General features: G+C 39.1%; 1 protein-coding gene across 1 annotated transcript; it reads right to left on the reverse strand.

Annotated features, from left to right (window-relative positions):
- Nucleotides 1-3,164: 3,164 nt before the first annotated feature.
- On the reverse strand, nt 3,165-19,039 carry LOC133113015 (myosin heavy chain, fast skeletal muscle-like). The gene is made up of 39 exons (XM_061222928.1): nt 18,836-19,039; nt 18,597-18,740; nt 18,360-18,516; nt 18,188-18,215; nt 17,978-18,092; nt 17,781-17,873; nt 17,593-17,656; nt 17,397-17,495; nt 16,530-16,633; nt 16,302-16,440; nt 16,074-16,192; nt 15,846-15,995; nt 15,563-15,733; nt 15,160-15,466; nt 14,925-14,995; nt 14,651-14,738; nt 14,445-14,562; nt 13,172-13,295; nt 12,946-13,082; nt 12,035-12,290; nt 11,670-11,912; nt 11,418-11,594; nt 11,192-11,337; nt 11,017-11,107; nt 10,550-10,939; nt 10,330-10,456; nt 10,127-10,245; nt 8,507-8,703; nt 8,237-8,420; nt 7,974-8,139; nt 7,756-7,880; nt 7,177-7,485; nt 6,883-7,086; nt 6,673-6,798; nt 6,402-6,572; nt 6,078-6,182; nt 5,877-5,972; nt 4,295-4,429; nt 3,165-3,285 (listed from the first exon to the last, which is right to left on the reverse strand). Exons 1-39 carry the CDS (start codon nt 19,037-19,039, stop codon nt 3,265-3,267), a joined length of 5,820 nt encoding a protein of 1,939 aa, XP_061078912.1. The 3' UTR covers nt 3,165-3,264.
- Nucleotides 19,040-19,554: the final 515 nt, after the last annotated feature.

Here is a 19,554-nt window from a genome sequence, read left to right on the forward strand (position 1 = left end):
AGCAGACCACCTTTGAAGAACATAATCAATGGTCAGGCTTTATTCTGGCATATACAGTACATCTCAATGATGGAAGACAGTGGGGCGCTATACACAGTACACTACAGTACTGAGATCGTCCATATTTTAGCTCACTCTTTTCATTTACATGGGGGTATGCACTCACAGGCCTTTTAGTTTCCATTTATATTTGCTTGGTGTACTCCCTCACTCTTTATTTTTGTTTAATGCAAATACATATTGCATTTAATTTCACAATGAGCTATTATGTGCTTTTCTAATAAATTTTCCTTTCTAATCAGAAGTTTTACAATTAAATTATTAATATTATGAATGTTAAAGCATGTCCATTGTTATTGCACAATACTCTAGTTTCTTTTGCATTAAATATTAAACACAAGCTACAATATACCAACAGACAGCATATTTTATCTGGTTAGTGTTACGCAACACGCCATTAAAAGTACAGAAACATGTTGAAGCACAAAAAAGCACAGTATCTTGTCTTTAGATAGTCCCTTATTATTGAAGCATCCAAAGTATAGGATGCTGTTTGATGTTCATGGGCAGCTATGCAGCAAAGCACACTAAGGGGATGCACGTTCAATTGTGCATATTGTGCAAGCTGCACATAACACAAGGTTTATTGTGCATGATGTGCATTAAAGCCTTCATTGAAATTGGGACCATACTTTGAATTTCATAAGCAAAACAAATGGAAATACAGACAAAACATCAACCTTTCATTTCATAACAAACAGCCCTACTTTGTCATTTGGATACAAAACAGGTCCCATGACTATACTTAAAGCAAAAGATTTGTTTCTGTTGTAAACTATAGCAGCTGTGTTTACATGACTGCTGATAGCTGTAGCTCAGTGGGAGATACAGAGAATGTGCACGTATTCTCAGTTTCACCCACCCCCACACTGAGGTAGAACACACTGTATGTACCTCCTCTGCTTTAGTTACTCTTGCAAAATAGGCATGATTGAAACAGTAAGAAAATAATCATTTGAAATAATTGCCAGAGCATTTGATAAAGTTGTGCTGTAATTTTAGTGCCGTTACATTTTTCACTGTTTCCTCTTTTTAATAGCTTACCTTGGTGTGTCCAAACTTATACTGGGTGTGGTCCATGTCAGTTAGCCCCAAGAGTTTCTCAGAAGCTTTCATGTTGTCTATGAACAGCCATTCTGGGATAAAACTGGTAACCCAGTAAAACCGGTTCAGTACTTTGCACCTATTATATATGAAGAAATGTGAATATAATTTATATTCATAGTTAAAGCTTTATCACTTATAATTTTACCATTAGCAGTTTAACTACATACCTTTGCTTGAAATCTCCACATAGGATTCTGCTTGGGAACAACTTCCTGCAGATTCAGATTTTTTCTTGCACACCATTATGCTTCAGCTCCATCAGACCTATAAAGTTATTGACATGCATTCATTGCACTTTGTTGGGTATTTATTAGACTTACTTTTAGACCTATTGGTCTCTCCACTGACCCCTCAAAAAGGCCATTAACAACTGCAGCTCACTTGATGTTTTTTGTTTTTTTGCACCATTCTCTGCGAATTCTAGCAACTGTTGTGCGTGAAAATCCCAGGAGATCAGCAGTTTCAGATATATTCGAACCACCCCGTCTGGCACCAACAATCTTTCCACGGTCAAAGTCACTTAGATCACATAAAAGCGTCTGCTAAATGCCTTGTAATGTAATGTAATGTCATTTTGATCTAAGTTAATGAGAGATGTCCGGGTGGAGAATGGGCAGACAGGTCAAAGCTGACAGGAAGCTGACAGTAACGCAAATAACCACACATCATAACAGTGGTATGCTGAAGAGCATCTCAGAACACACAACGCATCATAACTCTAAGTGGATAGGCTACAGCTGTATAAAAATTGTTTAAAAATAAAGTGCTCACTGAGTGTAGGTGGGTGTCATATTTAAAGGTGTTGAGGTCCACAGTGGTTTGTGCTTTGTGCTTGCTTTGTGATGTTGGACTGATATACTGTTTGAACTGTTTGATAGACATGCATCCATCCTGAATGACTTATTTGTCCAATACACTTAGATTTTGTAAATTTTTCTCATTTGTTTATTTATAAAAATAACATTAGTTAATAATATATTAATAACACTATCAAAAAGCGAAGTTCATACAAAAAGGTTGATATCCGTTAAACCAAAAAAAACTAAAAACAATAGTTCATATGAACAACAAGATAGATTAGTACATCACCAATAATGTAAAAACAAATATATAAAAACAATTCTGCGATGCCCTCCAGATCCTGGATCCCTGTCCTTTTGTTTATGTGTTTCCCTGGCTCCCCTTTGTGTCGTGTATTGTATTTCATTTACCTGTGTGTTTTTATTTTCATGTTATAGGTTGGGTACGGTTCGTGTTCCATGTCCGTTCCTGGTTTTCCACTGTCATGTAGACATTTCACTCACCTCATTAGCCCCGCCTCTCATTTCCTGATCACAGTTTCACACGCTTACTTATCACCTCATTATTCCACTAGCACTGATTTCATATGCCCCGCAGTTCTGACCACATGTCCTGATCCTCACGCCCTCGTCAATCATTCAATTAGTACTGGCACATGCAGATCATTCACTCCCACTTAGTTAATCATTAGTTCGATTTCCTACACCTGCCCATGTCACTATTTAGTCTCAGTTCAGTCATACTTTTGAAGTGCTTGCTTCATGTCAGAGGTTTTAGTTAGTTGGCTGTCCCGTCAGTTCTGTTCGAGTTGTCCAGTGTTTTGTTTCGCACCCAGCTCTGTCTTCTGCCAGCCTTGCCTCCTGCTTACCTCACTGTTCCCTGCTAGTTTCGCTTCCTGTTCCGTCTTGTCGCTTCATTACCCATGTACACTCACCTGCCTGCTCTGAGGGTTACTTTGCCTTCTGGACTCGATGCTGCTGGACCTCCCGCTCTCTGAACTGCACTGCTCTGCCCGTCTGCGGGTTTTGATCATCAGCTCCATTTTTGTGTGTTTTCCTAATAAGTACACACTCCCACCCCCCACCACCCACCCATTGGGCTGTTGTTCAAAGAATTTAAATGAAGTTGTATTTGTTACAACTAGGTCAAATGCAATCATTGATGTAAGTTGAAATGAGAGAACATACGAAGACAACTTTAAGATGCTTTGCTTTATTAATGTTCACTACAATGTCCATTGATAGACAGTACTACTATAGTGCACACATTTTTCATCCACTACCATTTAGTGGTCTTCTACTCTTCAGATTCAGCAGGCTATGTGAGAGAGAGAAGAATACAAATGTTACTGACTTGAAAGTAAATAGCATTTTCTCTTAATTCTACAACTTTGTGGAGTGCAATATAATAGTAATTTTGTCGAAGCAGGCATGGGTTGATCATCACACCCATCGACTGGAATATTCAATGTGTGGGAGGAATTAATGGGGTGACTTTATTGTGGTGTGACCACTTCCTACAAGTCACTGGTTTATAGCACAATTTAAACTATTTAAATTAACTTGGTTTTTGTGGTATGATCTCTTGCTATAAGACCCTGATAGGCAGATAGACGGCCCGGTCTTGACGTGATGAACTTAAGTGCTTTTTATGCAGTCCCATCTGAGTGGGATGTGCATACATCTGAGATATGCACTTCCTCTGAAATGGGTGGCCCGAGCTTTGGAGTTGCACCAAATATAATTAAATGAGCTTGCAATGACAATAGAGAAAATGTCACAATCACATAAAGGTTATCTCTATTCCACAAAGATGATAAATCAGTTTTCAAACTGGTGAGATTGACAGCAATACCCTTGTGTGTGGGTGAAAAAATAGATGCATTCAAAGATTGCAAACAACACTGTGACCTATGAGTATTTTTGAACCAAGTCAACCATTAATTTAAACATTTAGGTATCATTTGACAGCTAAAAATGGTTACTCACATAGCCCACTAGATATTATCCTAGCAGATGGAATAAATAATGATTGATATAGCATAATATTATTTCTGGCTAGTACAATAATTTGCTCTAATACAGTTGTAGGCAGTATGACACTTAATGGCACTTTCTATCAACGAATTCAAGTCTCTGAAGTTAAGGTAAGCAATCACATATGGAACTAGCATCAGACCCATAATTAGACCACTTGCTTGCTTGCTTTGGGTGGAAAGGAGGTAACCAGCACTTCAGAGTTGGGTATTTAAGCCAGTTTTACATGTATTCCAAAGTATTCCCAACACTATGTTGGAGGAAAGCATTGAAAAAGGGTAACAACTAACCTTTAATCCCATGTCACGGCTCTTTGCTCTTATCTTGTTGACCTGGGCCTCAGCAATGTCAGCACGCTCCTCTGCCTCGTCCAGCTCGTGCTGCACCCTCCTGAACTTGGACATGTGAGTGTTTGCCTGCTCCTCCTACCAGCAAAAATACAGTATGCAATATTACACTAATGAAGGGTATATGTACAGTAAAACAGGAGTCCCTATTGAAATTTCAGACCAAAATTATTTATTTCTTCAAGCTAATTCCTTCAGAAAAATGCCCTGAAATGCATTTTTCCAGGGCAAGATTAGATGTTTTGTACATGTAAAATCATGAAAAAATTCAATGGGATTGAATGGGGTACAATGTTGATACATTTGTGGCATTTTGAGTAAGAGAACATGCAGTGAGCATTTTATGAGGTATTTATTAGACTTATATATGCTGCTGTAGCCTATCCACTAACAGGTTTAACGCATTGTGTGAGATGCTCTTATGCATACCACTGTTGTAATGTGTGGTTTTTTTGTGTTATGTCACCTTCCTGTCAGCTTTGACCAGTCTGGCCCTTTTCTGTTGACCTCTCTCATCAACAAGGCATTTCTGTTCACAGAACTACCACTCACTGGATGCTTTTTGTTTTTAGCAAGGTAATTTAAACTCGAACCCTGGGTTTCCCATACTATGAAGCTACGTTATTTTAAATCTGGGTATATCTCAAGGGCAAAGTATGTTGCACAGCTAACCTGGTCCTGGACAGGTTATGCTCAGGCTATCGGCTTCTAACATATAAAAGCACCGCCCTTTGACCAATCAACTCCTTTGAAATGGATGTCTCTCCAGGACACTCCTGTACAGCTTGTTTTTCTGGCAGAGCGGAGACTAAATTAATTGGCTGGTTTTCTTTGTGGTTAAAGTCGCACAATACAGAAACTGTAAGTTAGATTCTCAACAGAGAGAATACAGTAGCCGGAATAATGCAAGCTTCTTGAACCCTGTGCACCAATAGCCTCTCTACTTCCCTGAATTATAAGATTTTTGAGTTTAAGAATAAACTTTGGTGTGAGTTTAAAAATAACCCTATTTAGCTTCAGACATAACAATCGTAAATATCTTGTAAGAAGTTACATTTTAGGAGTTAGAGAATGTGTAGCCTAGTTCCCGCAGCAGAAATAATCTGTAAGACAATTTGTGAGATTTATTTGTATAGATTTATGGTATGATATTCTAAATAAGTTTATGACACATTTACACTATTAGCTATTTTTACCAACCCTTGTCCCTGACATTGTTGGCGGAATTGGTGTTTTTGCAATTCACCTCTGAGTGTTTCATGTTCTAATTTCTTCTTATCCATCCATTATATTCATTCGTATAACTTTTTTTTCTCAGGTGAGAAATATGTTGCATACACCGCCACTTTTAACCACTGTTTTGGTTAACAAAGCCCGTCTTCACTGAGCAAGTTGATAACCACCTTCATAGTACTGATTAAGCCCGATAGTGGTTGTTTGGTTTTGTGAAGCCAGGTTATGCAAAGAGACCCCCTTTGTAGCATCCCACCAGGCCTCCCTCCTTTTTTTTTTTACATGAACTTACGGCTTCCTCGGCCTGCCTCTTGTAAGCCTTTACTTTAAGTTGAAGCTTGTCCACTAAGTCTTGGAGTCTGATCATATTCTTCTTGTCTTCTTCAGTCTGTACAAAGAAAATTACTTGTCTATGAAGCTTGAATGAATGTTAACATTGTACAGCAAATGTTGCTCAGAAATATTTAATTGAAAAGATGATTTGGTGCATAACCTGGTAGATGAGCTCCTTGATTCTTCTCTCATATTTGCGGACACCTTTAATGGCATCGACCCCACGCCTTTGTTCAACGTCAAGCTCATTCTCCAGCTCACGTACCTGCAAATGAAAATTACCTTGTTGTTCTCACATCCGCTTCTTCATTCTTTACAATATCTTTTCTCCCCAATTTGCTTTATCTCTCTAGAATCTGGCCACGTTGTAACATGGCTGAGAAGTTCCCAGGATTGTAAAGTTAAATGTATGTTGAAGGTCTGAAAGACATTCTTTAATATCCTCAGAAGCTTGCTTGTACATTTAACAAAATACATAGATTACCCTAGCCTCCAGTTTCTGGAGCTGTTTCTTTCCGCCCTTCATGGCCAGATTCTCAGCCTCATCCAGGCGATGCTGCAGATCCTTGACTGTGACCTCCAGGTTCTTCTTCATTCTTTCCAGATGAGCACTGGTGTCTTGTTCCTTCTTTAGTTCCTCTGCCATCATGGCAGCCTGTATATGTACCACACATAATCTCAGTGAAGCTGTAGCAAACTAAACACATGTATTGATTGAATAAAGCACATAAAGGCACATTTGCTATAATGCTTACATCAGTGATGGCTTTCTTAGCCTTTTCCTCAGCATTTCTTGCTTCCTGCATGGCATCCTCTGCCTCAGCTTGCAGGGAACTTATATCTCCTTCTAGCTTCTTCTTGGTATTGATGAGACTGGTGTTCTGGAAATAGTTTCATTTTGAAATATCAGTCACATGCATGTGAAATTATTGAGCTCCAAAGATGAACTATAACTGCATTTTAACCTGGGAATGAAGCAGCGCCACTCGTTCAGTGGCATCCACCAGCTCCTGCTCAGCTATTTTCCGGCTTCTCTCTGTTTGTTCCAGACCGGCCCTCAGCTCTTCGATCTCAGCCTGCATCAGACAGTTCCTACGCTCCACCATGACAACTTGTTCTTTTAGGTCTTCTTGGCCTCTGGTGGCATCGTCAAGGTGAAGAACAGCATCCTGGGTACATAATATAAGCACATATTATGATAAATACATGAAAGAGACAGGGAAGTTGGTTTGAATGTGACTCTGAATTGATCCATGTACCTTGAGCTGCCCCTGGACATTTCTCAGTTGTTTCTGAGCCTCAGCCGCTTGGCGGTTGGCGTGGCTCAGCTGAATTTCCATTTCGTTGAGGTCTCCCTCCATCTTCTTCTTGATTCTCACAGCATCGTTCCTGTTTCGGATTTCTGCATCCAAGGCATTTTGCATTGAATCAATAACCCTTTGGCTATTCCTTTTCATCTGATCCATCTCCTCATCTTTCTCAGCCATTTTCCTGTCCACCTCAGATTTAATTTGACTAAGCTCAAGCTGGATTCGAAGAATCTTGGATTCTTCATGTTCCAAAGAAGCCTTGGTATAGTTAAAACAAGAAAAAAACAGAAATATGCCACAAAATAAATATACTGTTTGAATTTGAATTTGAATTTATTTGTTTATAATGTCGTGGACAGTCCCCATTAATTAACTGTAAACAGTAAATGGAGCAGCTTTAGCCTACATGACTAATTTCCAGCTGTAGTCCCCGGCCAGTTGACAATAGGCTCCCTAAAATACATTATAATGTTGAAAGAGTGTTCACCATCATCAGTTTTCAGGTTGATTCTTATTATAATGATATACCTCAGCTTCTTCCAGAGCAGTCTGGAGTTCCATTTTTTCTGTCTCCATTTGCTTCTTAGACTTTTCCAGCTCATGGATAAGTTTCCCATTTCCTCCTATCTGTTCAGTAAGGTCTGAGATTTCCTCTGTAATTACATCAACATCAAACTTAGAAGTCTATTTGATTGTTTTAATGTTTGAATATCAGTGGAAAATATAATCTTAAGCAGTTAGCATACGTTGTAAGTTCTTGTTCTCCCGTTTTATGGTCTCCAGCTGATCCAGAGCTTCTTCATAAGAGTTCTTCAATTTGAAAAGTTCAGTGCTGAGAGAACGAGACTCTTTCAGAGCACCTTCCAGCTCTGCCTGACTTTCCTCGAACTTCTGCTTTGAGTCAGCCAGAATCTATAATTGATTTAACAATAACACAGGTAAAGTGGGTATATTCAAATCATTGTGATTGCCACTACACCAATATCAATCATAGGCACTTATCCACTACCTTGTCAAAATTCCGTTGCTTCCTATCAAGAGCAACTGCTTGAGCATTTGCCCTCTCCACATCAGCCATGAGGTCTTCAACCTCATTCTGCAGTCTTAGCTTTGTCTTTTCCAGGGAAGAACACTTGGAGTTCATTGCTTCAATGGACTCTTCTGCATCCTGCAGACGCTGAGCGAGCTTTTTCCTGTGGGAAGGTGTATTTATATTTTAAATGCTTGTGGCCTGACTTTTCTATTCAAATATAAAATGTGTCGAATAAATAATACCTACTTGGCTTCCTCAAGTTCCTCAGTGCGTTGAATGGCATCAGTTTCATATTTGGTTCTCCACTGAGCCACCTCACCATTAACCTTGGACATTCCGCGCTGGAGCTCAGCCTTGGCCTCCTGCTCCTCCTCATACTGCTCCCTCAACAGGTCACAGTCATGGCGGGCTGACTGTAGAGAATGGGCAAGAGCATTCTTTGCCTTTGAAGAAGAAAAAAAAACGGATATTTTAATAATACACATACATATTCTTATCAAATTTTATTATAATATCTTTTCATATTCCTCCAGATTTTCCTGTCAGAAAGCTTACATTTGGAAAGCTATAATTGTTCTTTGAAACAAAAGTACTCAATGCAGTTCTTGAGTATCTTGGTCAAGGGTGTGACACCGACATCTCACCCAAGTTGAAAACCTGTAACTACAGTCACCTCCAGAATTATTGGCACCCTTGATAAATACGCACAGAACATGCAATAAACTGAAATAGTAATTGATATAAGCTTTATTTTCCAACATGCGTAAACTAATGTGCTTTATTAATATTCAAGGGAATAAACCAGTCTTACATATTTAAAATAAAAAAAGGTTCCACAATTATTGGCACACCTGGTTTGCACTTTGTGCAAACACCCCTGACAAATATGGCAGCAATGAGTCTTTTCCTATAATTTGTGATAAGGTTAGATAACACATTTAGAGGGATTTGTATGACCATTCCTCCATGCAGAACTTTTCACCATAATTGATATCCTTTGGATACTTGCGTCTTCAGTTCAGACCATAGGTTATTCATGGGATTTAAGTCTGAAAACTGATATGGCCATTGCAGAGCATGGTTGTTGTTTTTACTTAACCATTTCCGTGTGGATTTTGATGTATGCTTGGACTCATTGTCCTGCTGGACAATCTACCTACAACCAAGACTAGCTTTCTAGCAGATGCAACCAGATCTTCTGCCAAGATTTCCTTGTGCTTTGTTGAATTCATTGATCATTCATTGATCTCAAATAGTGCCTGACTTGTGATGGTCATTCCATCTGTGTCTTCTAAATTGACAGTTCTATGGCTTTTCCCATGCTGATGGGTGACAAAGGGATTGTGCATGCTTCTTACCTAGTTTTTATGCTCTAGTAAACAGGAAGTAATGGAATAACTATAGCCAATCATTTTGGCAAAAGTAAATTGAAATTATGTAGTTGTACTTTTTCTATATGTTCGAACATACAATATACAACTTTATCCATGTTGATTATACAATGCAGTCAAAATTTTTATTAAGGGTGCCAATAATTCTGGAGCCCACTGTATGTAGTAAGAAGCTTAGAAATAATCTACACTGCTGCTTCCTGAGTATGATGGTATGATGGAAAAAGTGATTGGAAAAAATGATGGAAAACATTCCGCCAGTTGTCCGCAGATCACCTAGAGCAGATATTATTTTGAAATACCTACAGAGATCAGTCAGACTCAGACATATTTTTAAGTACACAATTTCTGAAGCTTTAACACAAATTTGTTAACTATTACTTCCATCACTTTCTTGGATGACACAGTGCAGTAATTTTTAAGTTCTACCAGAACTATACTAGCTATAATTCTACAGTATAAACTGAAGCATTACCTTTGCTTCCTCTTCCACAAATCTCTTAAGTTCTTCAATTTGCTGAGTGAAGGCTTGTTTGCTCCTCGTCATCTGTGTCAGCAAAGATTCTTTTTCTTCAAGCCTTCGGGAAAACTCACCTTGAGGAAGGAGATGTGAAATATTTTTGAGCTGGTACTGTAATGAAAAGAAAATGAATGTGTTCCATGAATTGTGTTTCTTACCATTTTCTGTCTGGAGTCTTGCTTTTAGAACATTGGTTTCATTAATCTGGCGAGAAGCCTCATCATACTTGGATTTGTATTCACTTAATTGGTCTTCCAAAGTATGACACATCTTCTCAAAATGTGCCTTCAAATAAAATTACAAAAGCATGTTATGACAGATAATAAGAAATATTAGCATACTTCCTTTGATCACATTCAGTATTTTAAAGAATTTTACTTTTGATTTGGCCACAGATTCTATGTTGCTGGAAAGGTCATCAATCTCCATTTTGAATTCACTCTTTTCCTTTTCCATCTTCTGTTTAACACGCTGAAGGTTGTCGATTTGTTCTCCTAACTCTGCCACAGTGTCCGCATGCTTCTTACGCAGAGCACCGGTGGTACCCTCGTGCTGAAGAGTAGATTCCTCTAGATCACGTCGCAGTTTGTGGAACTCAGCTTCACGCTTCTTGTTCATCTCAATCTGAGCTGCAGTCGCCCCACCGGCCTCTTCGAGCCTCTCACTGATCTCCTCCAGTTCTCTAGCTACATCAACTCTCTGTTTCTCAACCTTGGCTCGAGCCGCACGTTCAGCCTCATTTTCTTCCTCCAATTCTTCAATGCGGGCCTGTTAAAACAGAAAAATACTCTCAAGACCATAGAACAATAGAACACAATTGTCATAATGACTGACTCTGAAATTACTTGCAACTCCTTTATCTTCTTTTGAGCTTGCAGTCCCATATTTTGCTCCTCTTCAATTCTACTAAGAAGCTGACTAAGTTCAAAGTCTTTCCTGTTAAGTAAAAAATAATATTGTTAACAAAAGTAGGAATGTCCACAGAGTATAGCTTTCTTAGTGATATTGTTTGAATCTTACTTTTTTAGCCGCTCCTCCATTTGCTGTCTGTCATTCTCCAAATCCATTACGGATTCTTGAGTGAGTTTCAGATCCCCCTCAAGTTTTCTCTTTGCTCTCTCCAAGTCCATGCGGAGTTTCCTCTCTTGCTCTAAAGAACTCTCAAGCTGTAAGGTTACATAAGGTTACATTGTTGTTTATCAAAATTATTTTGAGCTATTACAATATGCTTGGATTTCAAACTCACATCATCCACTTGCTGTTCAAGCTTTGCCTTGACTTTGGTCAGAGTGTTGACTTTGTCTTCCTCTGCCTGCAGATCATCAAGGGTCTGTTGATGTGCTTCTTGGAGGGCTTTCTTCTCCTTGGTTAACTTAACAATGGTTTCGTCCAGGGATGCCATTTCTTCCGTCAGGTTTTTAACCTAAAGATGTGCAAATATGCTCATTTATGTTCAGATTAGCCAGCCAGGTTTAATTATGATCACATTGCAATTTACCTTGTTCTCTGTGGCATGTTTCTCTTTTTCTACTTTGGCCAAGGTGAGCTCTAAGTCATCAATGTCTTTCTTCAGCTCACAGCATTCGTCCTCCAGTTTCCTCTTCTTGGACGTCAGGTCAGCATTGATTTCCTCCTCATCCTCCAGCCTCTCATTTGTCTCCTTCAGTTTTGCTTCAAGCTGTATTTTGTTTTTAATCAGGCCCTCACACCTCTCCTCTGCATCTGAGAGACTTTCACTTTCCTGGACAAAAATTTCATTACCATAAGCATTAATACTAAATAATAAAAGTGGATTTTCTATTACACATAATTTCCCAATCTTCTAAATCCAAGTTCTCAATCATAATTTATAATCCCACTCACAGACTGAACTTGCAGTTGCAAATCATTCTTTTCCTGGAGCAGAGTGACCATTTTGGCTTCAAGCTCCTTCCTCTTTGCTTTTTCCTTTGTAAGATCCTCCTTGCATTTGGCAAATTCCTCCTTCATGTTGGCCATTTCTTTCTCTGCCTCTGCACTCCTCAGAAGTGGCTTAATCTTGAAATATAGCTTCATCCATGGCCAGTGTTTCACATTCATGAATGAGCGGATGTTGTACTGGATTGTGAAAATGGACTCTCTGCAAATATTATTATTATTATTATTATTATTATTATTATTATTATTATTATTATTATTGTAGGAGCCAAATAGCCTTTTTTGTTTATATTTAAAGAATAATCATTATAATTTCAAGACTTCCCATATTTTTTGTTATAGTTCTGATTTACTGATTTTGATTGACAGATGGCCACTGATTGGCAATCTTGGCCACACCCATAGGAATGGGGTGTGGTACAAGTTAACAAAGGGAAGTGAGAAATGTTTGGGTAGGGATTGAGTCCTAGCTTTAGTTGAGAGCAAACACAGTTTTCTAACCACCACATCTCATCGCATCTAATCTACAGTTTATGTCCTAAACTTCTATAATCTTACATCTATCATCTATTTTCTCTCTTTCACACACACACACTTGACATTGTTTGTTCATAGTGCTGGCCTACAACGTTTTGGTAGGATTTATTTGTTTGGTTTATTATTTTCAAACAATGAACATGAGCATGGAGCCTGGATCTACAACAAAGGTGCGTTAAAACAATCTTTTCTATTGCTGGGGCAGTAGCTATAATTTTGAAACGGAATAGCCACTATAATTATTATTATTATTATTATTATATTTTATTATCATGTTTTTCAGGTCACAATATTGTTCATAATATTTTCAGGTAATATACCTTCTTTCCATCATCTGTGCAAATTCCTGTCTCATGAGGAACCCACGACACAATGCTTGCGTGATGGTGATGAGTACAGTCAGTTTTTCATCCCGCATCTCCTCCAAGGTACCCAGCAGACCGGCTTTGAAAAACACCTATGAATATTAAATAGTCATTTCTGGAAAAGAACATGCTGTGGCAAATCATAAATTAAAGTTTATCAACCTCTGTATATGTAATTTACCTTAGTATGTCCAAATTTGTATTGAGTGTGGTCCACATCAATTGACGCCAAGAGTTTCTCTGAAGCTTTCTTGTTGTCAATGAATTGGCCTTCTGGGATAACACTGGCATTGAGTAACTTGTACCTACGGGAAATAAAAAGTAAGTAAAGGTGAAATAAAGTGTCCTTTATTGAACATTTAAGTCAAGTAGCTTACGCTGATGACAGCCAACTTTTTATTTCCTTCCCCCCAACACCCAAGTCACCACACGGATCTCTGCCTGCTTGGCTGATATCTCTGCGTGGATGACTTCCCACCACCTGAAGCTCAACCTTGCCAAAACTGAGCTTCTCTACATCCCTGCTAAGTCCTCTCTGTCAATTGACCTCTCACTGACTGTTGAGGACTTTGTAGTTTCCTCCTCCCGTACGGCAAAGAATCTTGGGGTGACTCTTGATAACTGCCTCACCCTGGCTCCACAAGTATCCTCCACTGCCAGAACCTGCAGGTTCTTTCTGTATAATATACGCCGTATCCGTCATCTCCTGACGGAGAAAGCCACCCAGCTCCTAGTCCAGGCGCTCATCATTTCCCGCCTGGATTACTGCAACTCCCTCCTAGCCAGTCTCCCAGCGTGTGCCATCAAGCCCCTCCAGCTGGTCCAGAATGCTGCAGCCCGCCTGATCACCAGTCAGCCCAGGTCGGCTCATGTCACCCTCCACTGGCTACCTATTGCCGCACGCATCCGATTCAAGGCCCTAGTGTTGGCATTTCAGGCTGCTAAGGGGACTGCCCCACCTTACATACAATCCTTGATCACTCCCTACTCCCCAGCTAGACCACTCCGCTCTGCCAGCTCTGGTCGCCTTATGGTTCCCTCTCTACGTGCACCTGGCGGTTGAGCTGCACGTTCACGCCTGTTTTCCGTTCTGGTTCCTCAGTGGTGGAATGACTTGCCTACCACTGTCAGGACAGCAGAATCCCTCCCCCTATTTCGACGCAGACTCAAAACACACCTTTTCAAACTCCACCTTAGTCCTCCCTTCTGATTTCCCCCGCCCCCCCTTTCTGATATCCCTATCCTCCTTGTCTAACACAAAAAAAACAAAAAAACAAATTACACTTATGATGACTCTATGTTTAGAACAGCATTCCATGTGTATTTTCCTAGTTATGGATGTGATGCTTTGACTTGTGGAAGAACCTATGCACTTGTAAGTCGCTTTGGATTAAAAGTGTCTGCCAAATGACTAAAATGTAAAATGTAAAATGTAAATGTAGCTGAGATGTTACCTCTGTTTGAAATCTCCATATAGGATTCTGCTTGGGAACCCCTTCCTGCAGATTCTGATTCCTTCCAGCACGCCATTACACCTCAGCTGGTGGATAACCAGTTGGTTCTCCATTGCACCTATAAATGTGTTCATATTGCTAAAACCGAGGGATATTATTTATGAGTGGTGAATATATTTTAATCCAATAATTTTTGATCTCTTTACCTGGTGTCTTGGTCTCATTGGGAATAATGCATCTTACAAAATGAGGATGTGTGCTTCTCAAATTAGTCATAAGCTTCCCCAGGTTTTCCTGCTCAACAGAACATTATTAACAATATATATAAGCATAGGTAGGTTAGTCATTTTTCATATATACATACAAAAGAAATTTTTCTTTGAACTCATGTTATGCAAGGAATAATAGGGGCTGGCTTGTTGAGTATCACTTTCTCTTTTCAAATGTATCAGTGACATTTTTCAGTAGTGCAGTATATACCCTGAAGAGAGCAGACACCGTCTGGAAGGATGAACCCTTCTTTTTGGCACCTTTCTTCCCTCCACCACTCTCTGTAAGTTCAAAAGCACAAACCATGAAACAACTGACAGATAAAATATGGTAATGAAATTATCTTCTGCAGATGAGTAGCTTAAATGCATTGAGGATGACAGTTTTAGGGCATACATATCATATCAATAGTTTGACAGGTCCTAAAAGAAAGAGGCTCACATACCATCCCCTGATGAAAAGTTTGCATAGAGCTGGGCCAGCAGCTTCAGAGAGGATTTCTGGTACAACTGCACTACAGATTCATTCAGGGGGTCCTTGTTTTTGTCTAACCAGCCCTGGATGCTGTAGTCCACTGTTCCAGCATAGTGCACCAGGGAGAAGTGGGCCTCAGGCTTGCCCTTCACAATCTTGGGCTTCTGAAAGTTGTTTGATTTCCCAAGATGTTGGTCATACAACTTGTTCTTGAAGGTTGTGTCTGAAGCCTTGGGGAACATACACTCCTCTTCAAGGATAGAGAAGATGCCCATTGGCTGTAAATCAAAACCCAAAGAAATCATTACCTTCAGTATGACTATATTTAGATGTATAGGGTACATATAAAGTAATTGCTATCATCCTTTTATTACCTTCTCAATAAGCTCAATGCAGGCTGCCAAATCCATACCGAAATCTATGAACTGCCATTCAATTCCTTCTTTCTTGTACTCTTCTTGTTCCAGGACAAACATATGGTGGTTGAAAAACTGTTGCAGTTTCTCATTGGTGAAGTTGATGCACAATTGCTCCAAGCTGTTGTACTGTAATGTAATGTAATAATTTTTATAATCTTCTTTAATGAATAAGTATTATTTCAGTATCAATACTGCATAAATATTCAAAAGACTATTCATAAATGCACTATATTCTTACATCAAAGATCTCAAATCCAGCGATGTCCAGCACACCGATGAAGAACTGTCTGGACTGCTTTGTGTCCAACATCTGGTTGATGCGGATGACCATCCATAAGAACATTTTTTCATAGACTGATTTAGATATGGCACCAATAGAGTTGCACACCTACAAAGAAATAAACAGGTTCAGCTCACTTCCCCATAGTCTACTTACATAGAATATTTTCCTGCTAGAACACAGTACCTGTTGAACTGTCTGCCCCTTGGTGACAAACTCATTTCCCACCTTCACTCTGGGATAACACAGAACTTTGAGCAAATCAGCAGAGTTCAGGCCCATGAGGTAGGCAACTTTGTCAGCAACTGAAGTAGAAACATGTATATGAGCACAGATGCATGTACTGTAATGGTAACCATAGTAATTGCTGCATGTTGACCATCGGTCGAGTGCTGGTAGAAAATAGATTTTTACCCTCAGTGCCATCAGGCTCTGCTTGTTCCTCACGTGGTTTCTGTTTGAACTTCAAATTCCCTTCATGCATCACAGCCCCTGTCAGCTTGTAGATGCTAATTTTTTCTTCAGCAGTGAACCCCAGAATGTCAATCGCACTCTGGAAATGCATAGAAATGAACGAGTGGAAGTTCTAACAGCTCTCCAAACACACAATTGTAATTTCAACAGCTGAAGGTTCTGACTTACATCAGTGGCCATGAGCTCTTCACTATCATCAATACTGGTCACGCTGATCTCCCCTTGACTGATAAATGGATAGTCATATGGATTTGTGGTTATAAGAAGTGTTTCTGGACAGAAAGAAAGTGCAGAAGAGTATTTATTGATTTACAGAAATCTTGTAATTACTTGTTAGTTTTTTTATGAAATCAGAACGGTGAAAGCATGTGACTGAACTACAGATTTGTATAATCTACTTTTTATGGCATATCACTATTGCACTTCAGATCATTCAGATATCCTGCTGCAAAATATTACCATCTATAGAAATGCTGAAATACTTCATTTTAATAAATTGAACAATCCAGTGATTCAACCTGAATATATTCAGAATCTACTGTATTCAAACTGAAACCGGAGCTTATCTGGTGTAGCTCAGAAATCTGCTTGAATGGCATTCTGCCACTAGGAGGCAGCGATATACCAGACAGATGTGCTGTCTCAGACCAGTCATAGATAACTCATTACTCAAATCAGATCACCATCATATAATATCACCATCAATTAGCGATGTCAGATTGCCAAGGCTATAGCTGTTGGAATTATTGTGGTATGAAGATTAGAAGTTAGTCTGTACAGTATGTTTGCTTACATTCTCACATGTACTGAAAATGTATGGAATGTTCTGCACAATGTTCACATTTCAGAGCATTGAATATAGATTCACAATTGCTTCTTTTTTCTTTCTAGTACCTAGATAAGGCTCCAGACAACACATGTTAACTACTTTACAGAGGCATTTAAGATAGTTAATATAAAAAACCAAGTCAATAATTATTTACTTGGACAAAGATGCTGCAGATAAATACCTCTGTTCAAAAGTATATCTCTTACCAATGAGTTCAGGCTTCTTGTTGGATGTGATCTGATAAAAGATATGATAGCTCCGTTCTGCTGACAGCTGGAAAGTTACTCTTGACTTTTCTAGCAGATCTGTCATGTCAAAGAAATAATTATTTTTTTGGACAGAGCAGGGTAATATAACTAATATAATTGTAATTGTTGTTATCCTGAACATTCTAGAACTCACACGTTTCAATATCAGCGGAAGCCAGTTTTCCTGTGGTTCCAAAATGAATTCTGATGAATTTACCCTAAAGAGAGAAGAGGAGGCTATTCAATAACAGCAGTGTGTAATTAAAGGGGGTGAGATATGATAATGGTATTTGAATAACAAAATGGTAATTGAATAATGTACAATGCCAATTAAAAACTTACAAAACGAGAGGAATTGTCATTCCTGACAGTCTTGGCATTGCCAAAAGCTTCCAGCAGAGGGTTGGCGGAGATGATCTGATCCTCCAGTGTTCCCTGTGGAAAACATGTTTCCATTTGTTGGTCTATTTCGGAAAAGTTAACTACTTCAAAAATGAGAAAATGGACATATCCCTTAAAGATGGAAAGATAACACCTACCTTCATTTTGCCAGAAGTTGGAGCTTCTTTCTTCTTATCACCAGCAACCGCAATTGTTGCAAAGTACTGGATGACACGTTTTGTGTTCACAGTCTTTCCCGCACCGGATTCTCCACTAAGTGTAAATCGAAGAACATATTTCAATATTTATAACAAAACTTCACCTTAAACAAACTACACAAATGTTTTTTGAGACAATAGGCAACTTACGTGATCAATATTGATTGATTTTCTCTATCTGTATAAAAAGAATCACAGAAACCAGAGGAATTGCATACCATAGATAATGACTGAAATGTGGCCTGCAATGTTAAATTGTATAAAAATGCATTGTTGCATATATCAAACATTATTCAAATATTTTGCGAGAGTGAATATTTACCGGTCAGCATAGACTGATAGGCGTTATCCGAAATGGAGAAAATGTGAGGCGGTGCCTCCTGACGTTTTTTGCCTCGGTAGGCTTCCACCACCTCTTGATTGTATACAGGGAGCCACTTGTAGGGGTTGACAGTGACGCAGAACAGCCCAGAGTAGGTCTGTTCAAAAGAAACATTTAATTTAAGCTCGATCGGAACAGGTTTAAGTGAAAATAAATTCAGACTCAAATAGAACTTACGTAGATCATCCATGAAGCATAACGCTCTTTGAGGTTATACAGCACAGATGCTTCATTCAGGTGAGTCAACATGGCCATGTCCTCAATCTTATCAAATTTAGGGGGGTTCATTGGGAAGACTTGGTCTTCCTTAAGTGAGAGTGTCTAGAGAAGAAACATGTTTTATTAATGATGTTCTGCCATTTTCTAAACTTTCATGAAAAGGTACAGTGTTATCTTATTCTCTGTGTGATACTTACTTCCCCATCCAGGGTTTTTACAGTGACTTTGCCACCCTCTCTGCTTTGAATATTGCCCTTGACATAGAGCTCCTTTGGCTCACATGCAAAGACAGCTGATTTGGCATCGAAAGGCTTGTTTTGTGCCTCTATTCGCTCCCTTTCCGGTTTCCGTAAGTATGGGGCAGCCACCCCGAAGGCCTGCATCTCTGCATCCGAACTCATTGCTGCAACACTCTGCAGAACAATACAAGTGTTGCATGCATTTCCTCCCTCTTAGAATAATACACAGTCATACTACAACAAATTTTATTTTTATGTTTCGAGACATGTCATGAAAACCCAACTATCCCTGGAAATATGATTATGCATTAACGCTGGTATCTGTGTACATTTCGACATTTTCAGATAATGGGTTTTGCTAATGGCTGAGGTGTTGCATTTGGCCAAAGTGTCTATTCAGTGTCAAAGACCATGGACTCTTGAACTATTGTACTCTTGTCTCTTTCAATCAAGTGAAATTTTCTGAAGACTTTTGACATATACTGTAAATTGCTTTTTGCAGCCAGTACTAGAACTCTATCACACCTTAAGGAATGAGACTTTCTATGCCCAAAGACCACCATGGCCTGACAATCATCAAAAGGCTGGTGTATAAAATCAGCAGCCTCCTTTTCACAGGTATAGTCGCAGTCGCTTGGCCAGATTCTCATTTTAGGTCATATGCCAAAGCTATGGAA

This window comes from Conger conger, chromosome 2, assembly GCF_963514075.1.
Source record: "Conger conger chromosome 2, fConCon1.1, whole genome shotgun sequence".
NCBI lineage: Eukaryota > Metazoa > Chordata > Actinopteri > Anguilliformes > Congridae > Conger > Conger conger.